Source organism: Grus americana, chromosome 29 (assembly GCF_028858705.1).
Source record: "Grus americana isolate bGruAme1 chromosome 29, bGruAme1.mat, whole genome shotgun sequence".
NCBI lineage: Eukaryota > Metazoa > Chordata > Aves > Gruiformes > Gruidae > Grus > Grus americana.
Genome location: NC_072880.1, coordinates 1747005 through 1769638, shown reverse-complemented (window position 1 = coordinate 1769638; position 22634 = coordinate 1747005). Strand labels below are relative to the sequence as shown.

The window sequence follows — 22634 nt, the reverse complement described above, 5'->3', positions numbered from 1 at the left end:
GAACCTATGACCAAGCCAAACAAGTTTCTGTTCCCAGGGGATCTTCACAAAGGTGCTCCTAATTTAGAGATGATTTACATGTCTCAGTAGTTAAAGTGCTAGGAGAGCAAAAATCTCACTACTAATCTCTGTGTCTAGGATTGCTTATGCATTTTACCCCTTTATTATTTATCCCGCAAGCCCCCCCTGTAGAAGAGGCTCAATATCATTGTGCAATCCAAAGACTGCAGAAAAATTGGCTGCAAGTGAAGAAATTACTGATACTTTATATACTTTTGACATTTCTCCGACTGGCTACCATTGTGTCTATACACATCTGTACCAGACGCTGCAGAGACATGCTGGAGAAATGAATGCTGCAACAGGAGAGGAAGAATTCTTGTATGTGACTTCTGCCTCCACAGCTGAGTTTTGCAGAGCCTTATCTGTTGCAGAACTCTTCCTTGAGAACGAACGTCACCAAGCAATGCAACGTATTTATGGATGTGGACGTTGTTGCTGAAGTTTTGAGGTTCTGAGATAAGAATAAAAGTAGATTTGTGGGTTCTTTAGCTAAAGAACTCCTAAGAGATCAGGCCCAGAATTAGAGGCATCCAGGAACGATCCTATATTAATAAGATTTGTGCTTCACACTCTTCCACAGAAGTGGTATCATCTGATATTATCTCCTTAGACTGCACTTCTAATACTTTTTTGTTTCTTCTTCCATGTCAAAGAAGCAGTATCTTAAGTGTTTTGCTAGTTATGTCTCAGCCTTTGTACACAGCCATAACGCTTTTCAGTTCCCCTCCGACTCCCACAGGGTTATTCAATGTCCTTCACTTTTAACAGTATTTGTGCTGCTTCTTTCATTTTGAGGCTGGAGTAGGGTGAAAATTGTGTGTGTATTCCTGGCCATTTTCTGGAAATAAAAAAATCAGTCTGTCTTCTCTTTTCCCTAAAAGCAGCTTGAATTCCTAAACTACAAGTGCTTATGGGTTGAATTCCAAAAGCTGAAGTTCTTTATGATTTCCAACAGTATTTACCTTGCAGAGGAGGCTACAAGGGACTGCATTATGTAAATTATGCTTAATCTCCTTTAATGACACCAGGCAGATCCAAAAGGGTTTTGAAGGCAGAATAAATTCTTCTGAATTAATCATTGTAGTGTTCCCAGAAATTAACTCGGCCCAGAATATTTTAAGATGAAAGAAACTTGTGGTCAGATATACGTGCCACAAGATAAGGAAGTGAAGCAGTAATAAACACAAATACTGAGGCAAAAAACCATGTAATCAGTAGTGGCTCATAAATAACTTCATGCACAAAGAATGTCCCAAGTTGTTGGGCAACCTGAGACTCAGTATAAAAACCTGAGCAACTGAAGGTTCTTCCATCCATTTCTTTTGCCTTCTTTGCCTTGGTGAATAAGGTAAGTCTGAACCTATTTATTCTTTCTTTATAGGTTGAACTGTTGCCTTGAAGATTTTGTAGCTTTTCCTCACTAATGTTGTAGTAAGTTCAGCTTTCTTCCTCTGAGAGAGGAAGGGGTTTTCATATGAAAGATGAAATTTTCTGTTGGTGGTCAGTTTTCGAAATCATTGAATGGGGCAGTTAGACACAAATTAGCCAGTTAGGTCTATTTATTCCACTTTGGGATCCAAACAAGTTTTCAGATCCTGCAGCTGAACACAAAATATCTGTAGAAATTCTTGGGTCTGTTCAGAGTAGTGTGCTGGTCTGGAAAATTCAGCTAAGGCCAGAAGATCAGAAGAACATGGGGATGCTGGCCGATACTGGCAGTCCTGGGTCACCAGCTCTCCACACAGAAAACTATCATCAGTCCATGCCTGCCTTTGAAACTCAATTTGTAGTTCTTCCACAGGCAAAGAGTGACTTTAACCAGTTGCTTCTCCATCTTCCAAACAACTGTGGACAGAGGTGCACTGCAGCTTCTGAGATCTACTGATGTTTTCACTATTAATAGCAATACACAAAACTAAAAGTGTTCCTGAATTCAACTGCCTGTCCTTCCATTTCTTAATGAACAAATTTTAAGTGCTTAAGCTTCTGTTTTCCACTTTCTAAAACTGGGAGAAGGGACCACCAAGATAGAACATGCATGAGAGGAAGCAATAGGAATGAAACCTGAAGGGTTATTTGCTGTATTAACATTAGGTAGGATGTTTGTAATTATTGACTGTTTAGCAAAGAGGCAAGCCTTGGATCAGGAATAACAAGCTGAGTCTTACCTGTTCCAGCAGAGCGCCTTCATCTGAAGGCTACCTCCACTTCTCTAGGACACACAGAGCCCTAATAGTTTTCCTGTGTGCAGCCACAACTGCAAAGGGAAGTGTTTAAAGTGCCTTTTCCCAGGATAGCGTTATGGCCATGTGGTTAGGGCACTCTGCAATGTGAACGAAGAGGTTATCAACACCAGCGTGTACCCTGGTTCCTGCGTGAGTTGACTAATCATAGAGGCTTCAAGGTGAGTTCCTGACTGAGATGCACTAGTGCTACCTTCCCTAGCAGACTCCTTAAAGAAAGTGCAAGCTCAACCCTGTTTTCAAAGTACTTCCTCTGGATCTGGTGAAAAATGACATCTTGCTCCCTGTGAATCTATTAGTTTGTTATATACTGCCCTTGTCAGAGAATTTCAGCTGTACAAATTGAGTTTTGTTTAAATTCTTCTATTGTTTTTCTTTCTTTTTTGTGTTTCAGATTTACCTCCATCCCACAGACATGTCTTGCTACGACCTGTGTCCTCCCACCCCCTGCGGCCCAACCCCGCTGGCAAACAGCTGCAACGAGCCCTGTGTCAGGCAGTGCCAGGACTCGACAGTGGTGATCCAGCCCTCTCCCGTGGTGGTGACCCTGCCTGGACCCATCCTCAGCTCCTTCCCCCAGAACACCGCTGTGGGATCCTCAGCATCTGCAGCTGTTGGGAGCGCTCTCAGTGCTGGAGGGGTCCCCATCTCCTCTGGCAGCTCCTTGGGATTTGGGAGCTTTGGCTATTCAGGCCTGGGCAGTGGGTACAGCCGGCCCTACCGTCGCTACAACACCTACCGCAGTGGCTTCTATGGGCCGTGCTAAAGCGTGAGGAGCAAGCAGGAAGAAATGACCAGGAACGCTGAAGCACGACCCGATGCAGGACTGAGCTCATGGCCATGGTTTTCAGATGTGATGTTAGATACCCACAACCCCACCTGAAGTTAATGGAGCTGTGGGAGTTTGGCATCTCCTAAAATCAGGCCTATGCTTGTCTTTGTTATGCTTTACTTTATATTTCTGATCAAATGTCTTGTTCTCTTATGCTTTTTTATATTTGACAATGACTAGGTAACATATGTAATTATCAGAAATTGTTCTGCATGACTGAATTAGTACAGTCCACTTAATGAAGAAGGAAGATCTCATTTTGCTGAGTGTGTCATTGTGAGAGGGATGAGCGGGTACTGTCCTTAGTGGACCATGGAAATGTATTCCTTACACTTTACATTGCTTCCTTCCATTCCTCAGCCTCATTAAATTTGTGCTGCATCATACTCCGAGTCTGCCTGTACTTCTTTCTTCTCCCAGCCCCTTTTCCAACTTGTCTGTGGTGAAACAGGTCCCTTCGCAAGTCATCAGTTCCAGAAAAAACGGTGCAAATAACTTCATGCCAATTGCCAAAGGAGAACAAATCAGATTTCAGTTGTGGAAAAAGTTTTTCTTTTGTCTATACTCAGTAAATCAAGCCCGAGACAATTTATTAAAGGCTAGAAGGAGATGATGTTCGCCTGCAATGGGTGTCTCCCCTGTTGTTGCATAAGCAAGAAATCGTAAAGTAAGGGATCTACTTCTGTTTACACTTTAAAGACCCTTTACCTATGTACCATGGAGATAGAAAAAGGCCCCTTAACTGTTTTGAGATTGCTCTTTCATGAGAAAATGTTTGTTTTGAACTGGATGTCTTTGAAGAGGGATGAGAATGGGGCAATAAGCTGATTTGAGAAGGGGGATTAGCTCCCCTTCAAAGAGAGGTGGAATAGCCTTTTTTTCAGTGAAAAGCTCACTGAGGGAAATACTGCTTCTTATCCTGCTGCAGATGTAGCAGACAAGAGAAGAGGACAGAGAGATGCAGCAGGAAAATCTACAGGGGCATGAGGAATGCTAGAAATTATAGGGATAAACCTTTTTCTGAAGTGCTACCTCCACCCGTCTGTTTTCAGTTTGCTGCACAAATAGGATATATCTGCTATTACCTGGGCAACCTGGAACAAGATTATGGCTTTCTTTACCCTATCTGTGATACTTAGGAAGACCCCTTTAAAAGAAAAGAGAGATTATACTTTTCCTGAGCACAGCTGAGCTTGCTCAGAGCAGAAGTGGTGGGAGGGATGCAGCAAGCTGGTGAACCCCTTGGAGTGCAGCCCAGACCTTTCTGATGGGTGCAGCACCTCTTGGCAGCTGAGATCAAGCCCTGGTAAGTGTTAGAGGGGAGGAAGAGAAGGCTTTGTGGTGTTTTTGCAGGGAAATTGGACTTTAAAATTTGCTGGTCTGGGAGAAAGAGATTAAAAGATTTTAAGTTCTAACCTTTTCTCAGTGTGTCTCTATAAACTGACTCCTACCTCTTGTGCCTAGTAGATGTAAACTTTATCAGGCATTGCTTTGTTCTAGCTTGATCATCTGTGTTCTAATAAGGGTAGTCTCTGGAGACTAGAAGCTTTGGTCCCTAAAGGAAGAAGGCTTGAAAAGTTCTACCTGAAGGCTCTGGATGATTCAGTGTCCTGCTAGCCTATATGGCTCACAGCCTGATATCTGCGAAATTTCTTGCTTGGAGTCTTGGTCTGTGTCTGTAGACTGATGCTGAACTGTAATTAAAGTCAGGGAAAGATGTTGACAAAGTTATATTGACTATAGTCATTAGTGGAACTAAATTAAAGGTGGTACATCAGTTCCATGAAAGAATTAATAATTGTAAGGAGTAGCTTTTATTAATACACAACAGAGGAGAATGGAAAGTTAGCAGTTTGATATTATAATACAGCAGAAGGTTGGTCTGAATTAAATGTGTAATATATTTTTTTGCTATCTCAACTGAAGCTCTTGCTTGATCAAAGGGGATGCATTCCAGAGAAGTTGTCGTTCATTTGTAGTTGTTGTAAAATAGTTTTCTCTTATGGATGTCAACCTATGTATCTAACACAGCAGAGAAGTTAAAATTCCACAGTATCGACATGGGTGCAAAGACTTATGGCTGGGGCACTACAGTAAAGGTATCTTTAACATATTCAGGTGGGCAGATAATGACATTTCTCACGACAAAGTAAATTTTCCTACTCTTGCAATCCCCTTCTATAATTCTCTGTTAAGCTTTCTTCTAATCAACTGCACCAAACCTCTCCATAGAGGTAATCCCTTTCCAACGTTGGGCTCTTTCCTTCAAGCATTCAGAAACTGTAGCAGAAAGGCCTGGTATGCAGCTCACTTCTACAGAACAGAAAGAAAAGCAATCTTCAAGCATCATTTTCCCCCTTCATTTCTGCCCCAAACTGGTGCCTTTGGGTTAAAACTTATCGTAGCAACAAGTACAGCACAGTCCCAAAGTAAAAGGTTTCTCTGTTTGGTTTTGTAGTTAATCAGAGAGTGTTTTATTCACTGCTGCAGAATATGAGTTAGATTATCATGTTACAGAGAAAATTTTCTAGGCAGGACAAGCTCAGGTGCTGCCTCTCAAGTTGTTCCTGTGCTTGCTTTGGAAATGTCATACCATCTTAGACTAGGTTCTACGTATTCAGGCAGCGTGTATGCAAGAACACATAGAACTAGACAATAAAACAGCACCATAAAAACCAGTGCATGGTAGAGTACACATGCTCCAAACAAAAGAACCATCTGTATCTTCTCTTCCTTGATTTATAAACTTGCATCTGTTAATATCTGTCACTGAATAGCTGGAATAAGTTGGTCCTGCAGGAAAAAGAATAATATGAGATGTTTTTGCAGGACACTAAGTATTTGCTACTGCTGACAGAGAAAATGTATTTCAATACCAAATTTTTTAAAGCTGAAACCAGAATTGTAGTGCCTGTTGTGCACACAGGGATAGGGGAAGAGGCAGGAAGGCTCTGAAGAGAGCAAGAGCTTTTATAGCTTCCTCAGGCTGCCTGGAGGATCTGAGACATTCTTACACATTTACTGACTAGTTCCTGCTTTTTTTTTTTTTTTTTTTTTTTTTCCCCCTCATATGGCAGGGTTCCCACTAGTGAAATTGTTTTGTTTACTGTTTATGTTTATTGCCTGGACTTATCCTGGCATTGGATGAAAACCACGATCTGTGGTGTCTCTTTCATCTTTTTGGTTTGCATCATTAAATATGTGTGGCTCCATTTTACTGACTCCACCTTCCCAAAATGTGGATGAGTCAAAATTCAATTTGGTTAGGAATTTTGTCTGCTCTTTAGCATTTTCGTCACACTGGCCCATGGGAATACCACCTGCTGTCACAGCAAGAGCTTTTAATTTAAGTCCTGAGTGTGCAATTTCATCCCTGATAAGTGACTGTGAGATTTAGGATCACTACTCTTTGTAATATTCCAATGACCAATATCCCAAAGCTTCAGCTCCTGGGATGTGGGGATTGAGCCAGGCAGGCTAACCTGACATATGATCACCTTCAGGAGGGGACCTGTGATTTTTTTTTTTTTTTAATCTTCATTATACCTTTTGATGAGTTTGTTTTCAAAACCACATGCTTCTCTTATGGTTAATAGATAGTTATTGCTATAAAGGAATATATGTTTTAACATTTTGATACCACAGCAGTGTGTCTGTGTGTGTGCGTTGGGGAAAGACTGGTAAATCTCAAGGGATAGGAGAGCTCTGCCAGTGGTGTCACTGATGGGGGTCATCATATATCTAAAGACATCCAGTGACTGATGATTGGAATGGGGTTTTTAACACGTGATTTTGTGCAAATACGTATTTGTATTTCAAGTAAAGAATGGATGGACTCCAGTTTATTACATCAAAAAACATGAGGAAGTTCATGAAATTCATTAGTAATCCTGGTCACAAATTTTAAATGCTGATCATGTTCAAATAGTGTCACATACTTTCACTTTTTTTGATAGTGCGTTATTTGCATGTCTGAGACATTGATGAAAATATGTTCTGAACTTTGAAGACTTTTGTTCTTCAAAAGTGTACAATCAGCATTTATTTCCCAGGAGATCTTCATGAAGATACTCACAGTTCAGAGATAATTTGCATGTCTCTAGCTAAGTGATTTAAACATTAGGAGAGATTGGAATACTGATCCCTGCCCTAAAGTCTGCTTATGCATTGCATGCAATTACTTTTTAATCTAGAAATTGTCTTTGAAAAAGAAATTGAATTGTTGCACATTGCAATGTTCTTTAAGATCATGCAAAATGAGGACAACATTATTTGCTTTCAAAAGAGGAAAAAAGAACAAGAATATTATAAACTTCTCTAAGTAGCTGCCATTAATTTGGAGTATAATTTTGTATAATAGTGCACGACACAGTAGGGGAAAATAATAATTTAAGGGCAAATGTAAAACTCTTTGGTGACTTTAATGACCCTGTAGGTAAGCTTGTGCAAGACTCTGAGCACCAGTGTCTCTGACTAGCCTAAAATTCATATGCATCCTCAATCTGACCTGAATTGTTTTCCTGGAGTTTGATGTAGGAAGAAAGCTAAACCTGCAGACTCCTAGATTAAGGACTTTGACGCTCAGTTCCCAAATTGAAGAGCTGTGTCTCGAATTCCTTCATGGAAGTGTAGTAGTTTAATATTAAATGAATAGATCAGACTGCTGATACTCTTTCATCCTATCTCCTGAGTCAAGAAAGTAAAATTATATGGTCCCTCAAATAACCTATTCTCCAGTAAATACCTTTGAGACTGGTAAAGTGCAATCAGCTCTGCAAAGTGCTTTCTGTAACAATATTATTTTCTGAATTTTTTTGGCTGTTTGAGAGGACTTTGGCAAACCTACAGTCCATTTCAGAGTCAGAAATAGTAACTTCTGGGTTTTTCAGAGCGTGACGTGTCAAAAATTTATGCCCTCCATGAAGAGGGAAGGGGGATTTCACAGGGGAGTTGGCATGTGTCTTTCCTAATATATGTAGTCATCTGTGTCAAATGACCTACATTGCATATATTGTTCTTAGAATGCAAAATAATTCCTTTAGTAACCCAGATGAATCAGCTGATCTGACCAGGAATTAACTGGGCTCATAAAATTTTAAGATAAAAGAAACCTCTATAGTGGAATGCATACATTATGGTGAGGAAATTAAATCAAGGTAAAAAAATACAAACAGTGAGGAAAAAGTAAATCATCAGATGGGAATATTTTGCATACAAGAAGTCTTTAGCAATTGGCTGGTAAATAGCTACATGCACAAAGTATGTCTTGGGTCCTCAGGCAGTCTAGGACACAATATAAAAGCCAGCACAGAGAGAGCTGCTGCCATCCACTTCTGCTTTATCCTCCTTGGCGAAAAGGGTAAGTGAATCTCCTTACTATCCTTCAGTGCCCTGAATTGTTGCTTTCATTGTATTTTATTTTTACGCTGTCTTGTCTGTAGCAGTCTAAAGTTTATGCTCTTTATCAGTGTGTGTGGGAGACTTGCAAGTAGCTCTTTCTCTAAAAGAAGGTAGCTGTTCTTTGAAGGGTGGCAATTGCTGGACATAGGACTTCAGACTCAGTTTTCGTTTGTGTCACTGAATCAGTCTGTTCTAAGATGTTCAAACCTCTGCGTGTGACTTACTCAGCAACTAGAAGTGAATGTGGAGAATCTGTACAGAGGCTTTGGCTTTCTCAGAGATTTTTTCTGTAGATAAGTGGGGTCAATTATTCCAAAGTGTGCTGAGCAATATTGAAAGTATATCCCTTCTTGCACCAGGATACCATGAAAATAATCCTCCTCCATTCCTAAGAACTTTGGGACCAGAAATATTTGAATCATCTCCTTCTAAAATGCTTTGAATACTTTGGCACTAGACCTCCATTGCAGCACCTCCGCAACCTGTAACTGAAATATCAATAGTAAAGCTTCTATCTGCTCTATTTGCTTATCAAATTATTTTGGACACCGTCAACTCCCATTTCCACCTCTTTCAGAAACAGACAGAAAGCTGCTTTCTCTGTAAGACTGATGTAAGAGGAAATAAGGAAGGAAAAAAAAAAAAAGAGGAGGGGGTGTCATTAAATAAGAATTAGGCAGAATATTTTTTTCTTTTGCTGTTTAAGAGATAAGCCTATCTGTGGGGAGGATAACATCTCCCTTTCACAAGGAAGTGCCACATTGTCAGACTATGCTCCTCACTTCTACCTGCTGAGAAGTTTTTTCTTCTTCCCTCTGTTGTGGGGTGAAGTTTCTCCTAGTTGTCTCATACGGGAGATCATAAGACTTGTCCCTCGCTTCTCACCCATTGCAGAGCTGCATACGTGCTGGAGGAGTGTTGTGGGAAACGAGCTGTCCAAGCTGCTCAGGAGCAGGTAGAGCTACCCCTTGAGCTGTCCTCTGTAGCACAGAGGAGCTTGGGCTTCACTGAAGTCTCCTTTCAATCTAAGACTAACACATTATTCCATTCTCCAGGTAGTCTCTAGTTAGTTTCTTGCATTCTTCATCATCTTAGCATCTTAATTACATGACTGTAATTACAACTTCTTGTATTTACTTCCTCCCCTGTGTTTCAGACTTCGTTCCATCCCGCAGACATGTCTTGCTACGACCTGTGTGCTCCCACCACCTGCGGCCCAACCCCGCTGGCAAACAGCTGCAACGAGCCCTGTGTCAGGCAGTGCCAGGACTCGACATACGTGATCCAGCCCTCTCCTGTGGTGGTGACCCTGCCCGGCCCGATCCTCAGCTCCTTCCCACAAAATACCACTGTGGGATCCTCAGCATCTGCAGCTGTAGGGGATGCTCTCAGTGCTGGAGGGGTCCCTATCTCCTCTGGCAGCTCCCTGGGACTCGGGAGCCTTGGATATTCAGGTCTAGGGGGCCTTTATGGGAGGTCCTACCGTCGTTACAACCGGTGTGGGCCATGATAATGCGTTGGGGAAAAACCACAAAGGAACGACCAGAAGCTTAAAAGTGTGATTCGGATGCAGGACTGAGTTCATGACCATGGTCATATGCTTGCTGACCACCCTCAGCTTTTCCCTAAGCTAATGGGACTGCAGGAGCTTGGCATTTCTGATTTAATGCCCTTCTCTGTTACCAATGAGGTGAAAAATGTAACTTTTATCGTTGCATATAGGAGTTGGGTGTCCAGCTGTAAAGCATTGCCTTGAAATGGATGATTAGTTTTATCCATATTCAACCCTACTGCTTTCTTATGCTGTACATTTTTTAAAAATTCTACTTCTCATTAAATTTATGGTGCATCATAATATGTGTCTTGCAATGTTCTTCCTCTCTCTTCCTCTTTGGAGCCTTTGGGAGAAATTTGCCTACGCGTAAATTGTCAGCACTAGGCAGATCTTCATTTAAATCATACCATACCAGTTAAGGAGGGAATCATAAGTAAATGTAAGCAATGAGTAATACCCCTCTTTCGATAGGATATATTTTCCCTTAGTCACATTTCTTTTAAGTACAATATGAAATAATAATTCCTGGCTAACAATCAATGGGGAGAAAGAGGTGGGAAAGCTAATGCTGTCTTACAGGCAATATCTTGGTATTCTAATTCCTTGGAGCTCATAAAATCCCAGCAATCTCTGGTATTATTTTCATAATCACTTTTTACATTATGAAGAAGATTTTGCCATTAACATAGAATGACAGTAAATATTGGGAAGATCATTTAAAAAATCAACAAATTAAAGAAAAAATTATGTATGATTCTTCCTTTGTTGGCTTGCTAGTTTAGGAATGCTGCAATTATGTGGTAATTGGTTGCTAAATTATGTGGTGATTTGGGGGCCGTTGGGGTGTCACCAGAAATCCTCAGAGCAATAACAATTACCCTGCCTGTTCCGAACCTTGAGGAAGATAATGACTGCTAAATTGCTAAACAAACATTCATTAACACAATGCTGCTGATGCCTTAAGGATCCCAATTAAACTTTCATTCCACATTTTAAAGAGAGATTGAGCAGGGCAGATTGTTTGATAAATTATCTCAGCACATGAGGGAGTTTTGCTCCGAGAGGAGGCTGAAGAACAAATGAAAAGCAGAGAGGCTCTTGTGCAACACCATGGGGTTTTAATGTGAAGGAGAAGCACAGTACCCAATTACAGAAAATGAAGGCAATACAAGGGGAAATGTGTGAGGCAGGTATCACACTGTGGTACCAGTGCCCTGCTCAGGACCCAGGGGACAGCCGAGGTGATGGAGGGATGCAGGGGATACCGAGGCTCAGCCGTGCAGCCAGGGCACGCCGTGGCATAGAGGAGTGGGCTGCTGGGCACACACAGCTTCCTCCTCTCCCCATGCCGGGGCAGCTGATGCATGCTGCTGGTCCCCGTGGCTCTTGCTCCATGTCCTCATGCCACGGGCCTTGCTTCAGGGCTGTTGCTGGTGCTGGACACCACCCTGGGGGCTTTAGAAAGACCCACAGCTTCCACGGCGGGACCTGCCCCACCTCTGGGCACCAGGGAGGTAATATCCCGTGCCACAGGAGGAGAAGCCAGAGCTGTAGGACCTCCCGCAGTTGCCAAAGCCGCTGGACCCATATTGGCCCCCATAGCCCAGGGAGCCCCCGTAGCCCATGTCATCTCCATAACCTAGAGAACGGCCACACCCGAGTGAGCCCCTACGGCCTCCATAGCCTCCCAAACCAAAGGAGCTGCCATAGCCCCGGGAGCCCCCATAGCCAAAGGAGCCCCCATAGCCCAGAGAGCTCCCATAGCCCCCCAAACCAAAGGAGCTGCCATAGCCCTGGGAGCCCACATAGCCCCGGGAGCCCCCATAGCCCCCCAAACCAAAGGAGCTGCCATAGCCCCGGGAGCCCCCATAGCCAGAGGACACCCCCAAGCCCAGGGAGCCCCCATAGCCTCCCAGGGAGCCCCCATAGCCACCCAGGGAGCTTTGGGAACTGAAGGAACTCCCCAACCAGGCTGGGCCTGATGATCCCACAACACTCTCCTGAGGAAAAGAGCTGAGTATGGGTCCTGGGACTGTCACCACAGCTGGTGGTGGGAGGATCACTGCTTTGGAGTCGGGGCATTGCTGCACACACAGCTCATTGTAGGTCTCGGCAATTGGCTGAGGGCAGGTCACCCCACAGGGTCTGTAGGACTCGCTGTAGCAAGACATCCTTCTTGTGATGGCTGTGAATCTGCAATGCACAGCAGTAAGGAGGTTTCAGGTAAATGAACCAATACCAGGCTGCAAGGAGATGAACCAAGATTATTAAGCGATGACTATGTCTCAAGTATCAGAAGTTAACAGGGAAACAGATAAATTTATACATGCTAACAGATAAAATTCATTCTTGTATTAACTCAACCTGTATCCTTTCTTTCATCTCATCATGATCACCATTGTAAATAATTTGATGTGAAACAGAAATTCAGTACTGGATAAATTAGACAGATTTGTCTGTAGCAACTTGGACTGGCAAGAATGCACTCCCAAAGTGTAAGAACCAGTAAAAAAGAAGCCAACAGGAATAGGAGAAAAGGCTCATTGACTATATGTATTAATTCAGACTTCCAGAGGTGTAAGTCACCCCGAGTATTTCTATAGCTTGGAGATCTACTTCCTATCGTACTGCAGTGACTCCTGATGCTGCATCTGGACAAAGACACATTTTCAGTAGGAAACAAAGCATATAAGTCTGTAAAAACACAGGCAGGAGTCATCTCTGTGACAAAAGCTTTGTTAAAGTAAATGCTAATAATAGTAGAAAAAAGAGTGAAATCACACTTACCTTGTTCACTGCAGAGACTGAGACAAGAGAAGTGGATAGAAGGACTGTGGGTGATACGAGCTTTTATATGCTTCTTTAAGCCACCCTTTGTGCCTCTGGTCCTAATTTGGTACAAAACAAACATGATAGTGGGAGCTTTTATTTTGCCACCTCAGCACTGTCCCTCCCAAATGTTAGTGTGGGTGTGATACAACTGCTGATGACAATCAGTTATCTGTGATTGTCATTTTAGGGGATTTGAGGAACTTGAAGCCGAAGAGTTGCCATACAGTCATCAACTGAAAGCCAAAACAAGAGTCATGCGTCACATGAGTCCCATTTTAACGTTCAAGGTAGTACTTACATGGTGTGGAGCCCTTTTTGGTGCCACGTGCGCAAACCAGGTGAAGGTCATCCAACATGAGCTAGAACTTTGGCTCTGAGAGGACCCAAGTTCTCCTTGCAGTTGGCTAGGGATCTATAAATGTTGTTATAGAGCAGAGCAAAGAGCTGACATGATGCAGCCTCACTCCTGATGGGATATCACTATTGCTAATAGCAGCGTGAAAGCAGTAAGCCCTGGCAAAGTTTTTAGCTTGTGCTCTGAGCTTTTCAGTTTACCTACAATTAACCCAGGCTGAGAGATCTGTGTCTGATTTACTGCATGTGTCAAATGACAGAGGGGAATGGTACAGTCCCATCATCACTAGATGGGACAACCTAAGTGGAACTATCATCGGCCCATTGAAACCTCTCCCAACATCCTTCTTTCAAGTCTTCTGAGACAATTCAGATGACACTAAGGTTAGCGGAGGAATGGCTGGCTAAGTGGCACTTCCAAAGAGGCAGAAAAGGCATTATTGATATAGCCAGAACCGCTGGCAGGGTCTCTGTCTGAAGCTAATACCAAACATTTCAAAATTTCATTTGAAATCTCTACTTCTGGAAGTTCAGTTAGATATACATTTAAAAACAATCCTAATTTTCTTTCCTCACGCTCCTGAAGTACTGACCACTTAAGAAAAAGTAGGAAATTCATAAAATAGTATTTAAAAGGATATATTTTAATGGGATGAGTCTGTGGCATCACACAGTTATTTGCAAATTGCTTGTTTTCTAATTTTACAATATTGCAAAAGATAGCCTATAAATTACCTCTAAATTGTCAGATAGCTGTGCCTTTGAAGTGTCATCAGGATTTGTTGGTAATAATGAGAGGCACCTGGAAGATAATGACTTTAAGCTGCTTCACAAATACTCATTAATACTTAGTGCTTGCAATTTCTGCTATTATCATATTAAATGAAGAAGGGTAGGATTTAGAAGCTCCCTTGTTGTGAAACAGCATCATTTAAAAATATGTCAGCCAATGTGACTCCTTTTGATTCCCTAACCACACTGTGATTTGCAACTTCAATGCTCACAATGATTTGATTTTCATTCATGATTCCAAGTTCTTTATTTTACTGAGTATTAATATGTTTGGGAAGGTTATGACATGTCCATGCTACAGACTATAGATAGTAGCTTCATCTCCCTTTATGAGCCAGTATTTTGCTAATATGCCTGAAATGTCTATTGCCTTAAATTCTAGGGGTGGGTGGGAAAGAGCCCCATTAAAAATTATCTGAATTTTCAGACTTAACTAGCTATCTGTCCATGTTCTGAAAAACATGGGTTCTCAAACTGATGTCCTAAAATCTCTGCACTTAGCCTCTCCAGATAACTAGTTCTCACCTCTAAATGACCCCCCTCTTATGCATGAAGCTGTGCCTAATGACACAGAGTGCTTCATTCACACATCTCTAAATTGATGCTCTTACAGAAGATTTGCATGTTGACAGTTGCGTGTTTGTGTATAACAATGGTACGACACATCAAATATGAATTTTTAGTGGGTGTTTGTGAAGCCTTTTATCATTCCTAGGAGGATCTGGAACACCTCTGAAGTGTCTCTGCCTCAATGACATTTCAAAGACAGCAGTAAAAATAACAGTGGAATCCACCTTTTAATTCATAAGTAATTAATGGTATTTGATCTGCAAATACAGATGTTAAAACCCCTATGTTTCTAAACCAGATGCAGATACCTAAAATTCCTTCTATTACCTCTCCCTCTTTTTATCTAGCTTGCATGTATTTTTGTAGTATTCACTTAAATGGAACTATTTTTAAAAGACAGATAATTTTAATTGATCCTTACTCATCTACCTTAAAAATCAAACTTAGTATCTTAAGACTTAAAGTGGAATTAAATAGCAGATGCCCCAATGCTGGTGCTGGGTATTAGATGTCTGGGAGATCTTGTCATTCACCAGACCAGTGCCCATAAGTTGGTACTGTCATTGTATCACACCTGGTTTTGAAGGTGGGGAGTGGCAGTGCAAAGCAAGCAAAATTAAATCCCTCAATGTGAAGGTTGTTTTGTTACTATGTAGGACCTGAGGCACAAAGGGTGTTTCATACCTGTAAGCAGTTTGAGAAATGTATAAAAGCTGTCTCCACTCTGAGCCTCTCTATCCACATCTCCTGGCTTATTCTCCTTGGTGAACAGGGTAAGTCTGATTTGGCTCAACCACTCTCCTTCTTAAGTTTTTTTTCTGTTGATGCTGAATTCTACATGATGCTATGGATTGCCAGGTTAGAGAACTGTGGGTGTCAGAAGGTGTTATTCTTAGAACAAAATGGGAAGTTTTACTATGCCACTTTGAATAACCATTTCTCACACATTTTAGTTCCAGTTCAGGATCTATATGTGTTATAAAATTTAAAAATATCAGAGTGATCATAGTATCTACCACCTTGCGGTAGTACTTGCTCCATAAGGGCAAATATCCCTATTTGGAAGTTAAGTGTTACTGAGGAAGCAATATGAAACTGTAGAAATAGCTGGTTATATCTAACTCTTCTTAACTTGCTGGAAATACATCACCAAACTTCAGTCTGTTTCAGGTGGTCTTAATAAATTAGATTCATCATGCTACAAGCAACACGAGTGATGTCAAGTGTGGGATTCACCATACATGACACTAGATGTCTGCATTTGTGTATGACATCTAGGGAATCTAGACAGTAAACAGAGTCTAGGATGTGATTTATGTGACCAGATGTAGGTATAGTTTGCAAGGTAATGAACTCTGAGCTGTCACAGTTACCACTGACTATGAACCAAACACAGGCATCTAGAGTCAGTTGAAAAGTTCTGCATCTCAAACCTCCTTACTGCTGTGCATTGCAGATTCACAGCCATCACAAGAAGGATGTCTTGCTACAGCGAGTCCTACAGACCCTGTGGGGTGACCTGCCCTCAGCCAAATGCCGAGACCTACAATGAGCTGTGTGTGCAGCAATGCCCCGACTCCAGAGCAGTGATTCTCCCACCACCAGCTGTGGTGACAGTCCCAGGACCCATACTCAGCTCTTTTCCTCAGGAGAGTGTTGTGGGATCATCAGGCCCAGCCTGGTTGGGGAGATCCTTCAGTTCCCAAAGCTCCCTGGGTGGCTATGGGGGCTCCCTGGGCGGCTATGGGGGCTCCCTGGGCTTGGGGGTGTCCTCTGGCTATGGGGGCTCCCGGGGCTATGTGGGCTCCCAGGGCTATGGCAGCTCCTTTGGTTTGGGGGGCTATGGGAGCTCTCTGGGCTATGGGGGCTCCTTTGGCTATGGGGGCTCCCGGGGCTATGGCAGCTCCTTTGGTTTGGGGGGCTATGGGAGCTCTCTGGGCTATGGGGGCTCCTTTGGCTATGGGGGCTCCCGGGGCTATGGCAGCTCCTTTGGTTTGGGAGGCTATGGAGGCCGTAGGGGCTCACTCGGGTGTGGCCGTTCTCTAGGTTATGGAGATGACATGGGCTACGGGGGCTCCCTGGGCTATGGGGGCCAATATGGGTCCAGCAGCTTTGGCAACTGCGGGAGGTCCTACAGCTCTGGCTTCTCCTCCTGTGGCACGGGATATTACCTCCCTGGTGCCCAGAGGTGGGGCAGGTCCCGCCGTGGAAGCTGTGGGTCTTTCTAAAGCCCCCAGGGTGGTGTCCAGCACCAGCAACAGCCCTGAAGCAAGGCCCGTGGCATGAGGACATGGAGCAAGAGCCACGGGGACCAGCAGCATGCATCAGCTGCCCCGGCATGGGGAGAGGAGGAAGCTGTGTGTGCCCAGCAGCCCACTCCTCTATGCCACGGCGTGCCCTGGCTGCACGGCTGAGCCTCGGTATCCCCTGCATCCCTCCATCACCTCGGCTGTCCCCTGGGTCCTGAGCAGGGCACTGGTACCACAGTGTGATACCTGCCTCACACATTTCCCCTTGTATTGCCTTCATTTTCTGTAATTGGGTACTGTGCTTCTCCTTCACATTAAAACCCCATGGTGTTGCACAAGAGCCTCTCTGCTTTTCATTTGTTCTTCAGCCTCCTCTCGGAGCGATATTCAATGTTGTGTAGGGAAGAAGAGCCTGGATTTCCTCAGCAGTCCAGGTTTCATGACAAAAAATGAACTTTTTTTCAGCCCTTCATGCAGTTCTTAAGTGTGGCTTAAGTGTTTATTTTTGGACGATTTTATTCAATAGGTACTCTGAAGAAGTTTTCTGTCAGTGCAAAGTGACCGAATAATGGCTTGAAAATAGTTTTCTGTATTCATGTCATTATGTTGAACCACATTGCTGTACAGATTTGCTTTCAATTAAACTCTACAAATAAGTTTAAAAAATCAAAATACCTTATTATGGTAAAATGAAAATCTCACAGTGATGAGTTTCTTTCCTGAGTGGGAAATACTTTGTGGTATTTGAAATTCATTCCTAGTTCTCATTGACATGTTTGGTATGTTTTCCTTTGAATGGGTGGTTTCCTGAGCCATCGTTCATAGATGCCGTGATGGGATGTACAGTGTGAATTGAGCGTTGAGCTCGGATGAGTTCATGGACTCTGATCTCTTTGACAAAATAACTCAATTAAATGATGAAGAAAATGTGGGTTCTTTTCTTAGCTCTAAATGTTCTTGTTACCATAAAACCACAGCAGCTAGGGGAACAAGGGGAAAACCCCATGAAATGTAGGAGTGTGATTTCTGCAGGGTTTGTGAACTGCTTTTGTCTGTCGGACAGAAACCGGATACCAAAAGCTGAACTTCACAACCTATAAGACTGTTAACAAAGCCACACTTAAAAGGAGAGGAAGAAGAAATCTGATTGTATTATGCAGCAGGACTTTAGTAACAATGAAAGTTAGAGGAAAATAACACTACAAACCACCTCTCCTTTGTTGAGAGAGTTTAAAATCCCCACATTTCTTAAATTGCTCCATGACAAATATCCTCAAACAGCATAAAATAAGAACCAAGACAGGAAGAATGTAGATCATTAATCCAAAGAAAAAGGAGATTAACACTTTCAGGAGATGAAGCACCAAACTTTAGCATGACCCACAGCTACTGCAGAGGAATCGGTTGTACTGGTGTAAAGAACATGGGCTGCACTACATGCTTCTGAGTGTGACAAGGCTGAAATCCCATAGCCAAGAGGGGCCCTGGAGTCTTGCAGGTAACTGAAGGGGCTCCTCAATCCAAAGTCATGCCTGGAAGCAAAAGAGCAGCAGGACCTGGCGGAGCTGGTGCCGCTCCCGGGCTGAGGTGGCCAGGCAAAGGAGCACTGGCAGTGCCTCTCCTGCTCTCTGCCCTTTCCCCAGCCCCTGCAAGCCCCACCAAAAGGCTCTCTCCCCCCGCTAGCCTGCTGCCTGCATCCTCCCTCTCCCAACACAGACGCCCCTCACCTCGCTTGGGCATCTCGGGACCAGCAGTTGCCCTCCCACACCTGCTGGAACCCACCCCGGGGATCTTCCCAACTTGGCAGAAGGAGAGAGGGAGGCGGGACTTGGATGCAGGAGAGCTTTATTGTGCCCAGAGGGGCAGGAGAGATTGTCAGAGAGAAGGTGGGCAAGACGCCGAGAGGCTGGTTGCCCGGTGTTGGGGGAGGCAGAGGGATCTTCTCCAGAGCATGGCTTCTGGCTGCGCGAGCCCCCTTGGTGCGGCGTTCCAGATGCCCAGGACTTGTGGCACGGTCCACGCAGAGCCTTTTGGGTGCAGCTCCTGCCCCGTCTTGAGAGCTGGGAGGAGAGCGGAGGGGAGGAGAGCAGAGGGCAGGAGAAGAGGGCAGGGAAGGGCCGAGGGTGTGCGGCACGGCCAGCGGCCCAGGCGTTGTCTGGGGCTGGGGATGCTCAGCAGCCCTCAGCGCCCCGTGCCCGCCAGCTCAGGCCTGCACGGGTGGTGGTAGCGTTGGTGTTTGGGCTGGGGGCAGCGCCTGGGGCTGGGCTGGGTCTAGCAGGGCCCACAGGTGTCCCAGAGCTTCTTGCTGTAGCGGGGCAAGACGCAAGGGCTGCAGGCGGGAGAAGCGTAGGGTCTGCCAAAGGTGCAGAGGCCCCCCGAGCCCAGGGTGGCCCCAGCGCCGTAGAGGCCTCCCAGCCCCAGGGAGCCCCCAAAGGCGGGTGCTCCGGAGGAGCCCACCACGGCTTGCTGAGGGAAGGAGCTGAGGATGGGGCCGGGGAAGGTGACGACCACGGGGGGCGGCTGGATGAAGGCCGTCGAGTCGGGGCACTGCCGGGCGCACAGCTCGTTGCAGCTCTCGGCGATGGGCTGGGGGACGGCGACGCTGGTTTTCGGTGGGCTCAGGTCGTAGCAAGACATCTTGCAGGTGTGGAGATTGGTTTGCAATGGGAAGAGATGGAAAAGACTAAAAAAAAGGTAGAAGATTTATGAGATAAAGTTTAAAATGCTGATATGAGTAAAATTACTATGTTCTTTCCTGTGTTCTAGCGTATGTTCCATGTGCAGCCTGGATCAACTTCATTATGACTAGCTGAGCACCTAGATCCAAAGTCTCTGACTGTATAAAACCACCCCAGGAATGACCAGGCCCCACAGATGGATCTTTCTTCTAGCTTCACATGGATGTGTCTTACACTACGTGCAAACACACACTCTGAAGAACAGTTTAAGAACCTCAGTCTCACCTACCACAGAGTTCCCCAAAGTGGGGAAATAGACCGATTTAGATGTGGCTTTGCTTGAAATGCAAAGGTTAATTTATGTCTTCAAGAATGCTACTGAACACAGCTGAGAAGATGGCCATCTTATACATTTATCTTAAATTTTATAAAATATTAAAATAATTATCTGAATTAACAGTATTTTCCTCTTTGATTTTTAAGCTTTTATTTGGCTTAGGAAGTGGAATCAATTTCTCAGAGTTTCTGCTCTCACACCCAGCCTCCCAAATCCTGCATTTACCACTGCTTTCATGAAGAGTGTTTACAGACAGAAACAATCTAATGTTGCCCAAAATCTGAGCGTACCTATAGGAATCTTCTACAACTACTCTGATACAGTTTCCGATTAAGTAAATAGAAATAAAAAACCCATACTCACGAAGGTCAGTAAGGCGAATAAGCCAAAAGAAGTGTCTGGATGAACTCAGGGGCTGGAGCTTATATAGAGTTTCTCAGCATTCCTATGAGGTTTGAATCTTGCTTGGTGCTAGGGGTTGCCTTTGGCTGCCTAACAGAAATTGTTTAACAGCTTTCAGTGATGAAAATTTTGTCTTTATCATGGTTATGATATTATTCAAATCGTGTGATGTCTGTGTTACACCATCATGATTTCTTTAATCTTGGGTCTTAATTGGCTACTGTAATTCTTGGTATCATTATAGTGACCTCACTGAAATTACCATGTGTGTTAAGCTGACTCCACATGTTACTTCTTCCTTTACAGAGCTGTCACAAGCTTGTCTGCTCAGAGATTTTGTAAGACTCATCTTTGGCTGACATGTACATTTTTTTCTTAACAGTCCTAAATTTATCTGGTGAAGTAATTGGAGACAGAGAGCATCTTATCCTAGGACTACCCAGGAATTCGTCTTTTCCATCCCTTAAATAAACCTTGTTTACCTAAGATGGATTTCAAGTGGTCATGAATATCAGCTGAGATCATCACACACACATGACAATTCCCCAACACCTTTCCATTGAGAGGAACAGTCTTTTGAGTAGCAACTTAATCCAATGTAAAAAAATCATTTTGTTTCACTAAAAGAGTTTAAGTGGGAACTGAAATTCAGCTTTAAAGGGGCCCATGGTTCTGCTGACAGTGATTTGAGCTAGGAAGTCAAAGAAATCACCATCCAGAAATGTATGAAGTCCCACCCCTGCCCATGATCCACCAAAAGATGTACAATTTTGAGGAAAAATCCAAGCAGCAGATAAAGGTTTTTTGTTAGATGTTGTGGGTGTTAACTCTTATCAAGTATGTTCTAGGGCTTCTTGAGAAAAAAGTACTTTGTAATGATTTCACAAACATTCATTAGTTGGTGTTCAACCCAGCTAATGTTTGGTGTTGTGTCAATGTATGAAAATGTGTGAGTGATTTAGACGCTTCAGTGTTACACAATCACATTTGCTTTAATGTACAGGAAACAAGGTGGTGCTCACTATTACTTTAATTAGATCATGATTTGTGCCATTAGAAGTCATGGGTCAATATTAACGTAGCTCTTCTTTTCATTAATTAAAGAAAATCCTTTCAACATTCTTGATCAAATTCTCTGTTAGAATAAGTTGTCACATTTGCTGTATATCAGGTGAAAATACGTAATTATTTCAAACTATATTTTCAGAAAAAATTCTACATACATTTGTGATTATTTACCCTTTTTCTGTGCTTTTTCAGAGGACAGTTGGTTTCTTTTATTCCAATTTTTAGGTTTTTACCCATGTTTTTACAGACCCTTTTCATTGTCATCTCTGAGAAGCCCCCAGAGCTGAAATATCTGGTATTAATTCCTGCAATGTCTAAGCTGAATATTTCTTTTTGTGATACAGTTTCACCCCAATATTTTTGTTTTCTCTTCAGGTGATGAAGGAATTGTGTTTAGATTTCTGAGTAGGTTTTTTTCTGTATTGTATTCTTGTGGTTTGAGAGGAGTTGTGACTGGGGAAGTAAATGGAAACAACAGCTCACTAAAGGGACTGTTTCCCCAACAAAAAAAATGCCCTGCATTTATTGCAGGGGAAGACAAAAAACACTCTCCAGGCATAGAAAGTGAATTACTACAATCCACCTCTCCCAGCTTGGGGGTGACTTTCTTGCCTAGATTTACATTTTACCACAAAGTCTGCAAGTCAGAGCAAGTTGTGCGTCATTGCTCTGCCTCAGGACAACAAACCCTCTCCACATCAAAGTCCTCTATTTCCTCTCTCCACTTGGTAGCACTACTTTGTATTTAATAACATTGTGATTTAAATGGTCTCTGAATTACAAAATGTCTTTTGGGGGTTCCCGTGGGAAAAAAAAGTGCTTATTGCAGATTTTCTCAAGCAACTCAGGAACAAAAGATATCAAAGCACTTTAGAAACACTGACTAATGATTTATGCATGCTGTTTTGTTGTTATAATGTGACTTGCCTGTCCCAGTGGTGATTAATCCCATCAGACTAAACAGGGAGTCACTGTCAGTCATATCATTCCCCTAATCAGGTTGTGGTTCATAGCCGCTGGGGCTGGCCAGCTCTGTCCCTGCCCAACTTTCCCTGCTGTGTCATCCAGGGTAGTCTGCTCCTTTCACAGAGTGTCTACAGCTCTCTTCGTCAGGAGGACTGCGATAAAAACTTCCTGTTCTTTCCAGCGTCTCTTCTTGAAATTTAAGAAACCAGAAAGGGTGAACTTGAAAGGCTAGATGTTAAAGACAGGACATTAAGAGAGTTGAAAGGTGATATTTACAAAATTAATTGTAATTT

At 43.3% G+C, this 22634-nt stretch overlaps 4 protein-coding genes across 4 annotated transcripts; 2 read left to right on the top strand and 2 right to left on the bottom strand.

Moving 5' to 3' along the window:
• The first annotated feature begins 2399 nt into the window (after window positions 1-2399).
• Window positions 2400-3072, top strand: LOC129197633 (feather keratin 1-like). Its single transcript, XM_054806265.1, has 2 exons — window positions 2400-2438; window positions 2701-3072. Exon 2 carries the CDS (start codon window positions 2722-2724, stop codon window positions 3070-3072), a length of 351 nt encoding a protein of 116 aa, XP_054662240.1. The 5' UTR covers window positions 2400-2438; window positions 2701-2721.
• Window positions 3073-11550: 8478 nt separating this feature from the next.
• LOC129197628 (scale keratin-like) lies at window positions 11551-12264 on the bottom strand. The gene is made up of 2 exons (XM_054806257.1): window positions 11787-12264; window positions 11551-11732 (listed from the first exon to the last, which is right to left on the bottom strand). Exons 1-2 carry the CDS (start codon window positions 12262-12264, stop codon window positions 11551-11553), a joined length of 660 nt encoding a protein of 219 aa, XP_054662232.1.
• A 3855-nt stretch (window positions 12265-16119) lies between these two features.
• Window positions 16120-16869, top strand: LOC129197497 (scale keratin-like). Its single transcript, XM_054805986.1, has 3 exons — window positions 16120-16322; window positions 16464-16633; window positions 16688-16869. The coding sequence occupies exons 1-3, from the start codon at window positions 16120-16122 to the stop codon at window positions 16867-16869; spliced, it is 555 nt and encodes a 184-aa protein (XP_054661961.1).
• A 2292-nt stretch (window positions 16870-19161) lies between these two features.
• On the bottom strand, window positions 19162-19527 carry LOC129197661 (scale keratin-like). Its single transcript, XM_054806297.1, has one exon. It carries the CDS (start codon window positions 19525-19527, stop codon window positions 19162-19164), a length of 366 nt encoding a protein of 121 aa, XP_054662272.1.
• Window positions 19528-22634: the final 3107 nt, after the last annotated feature.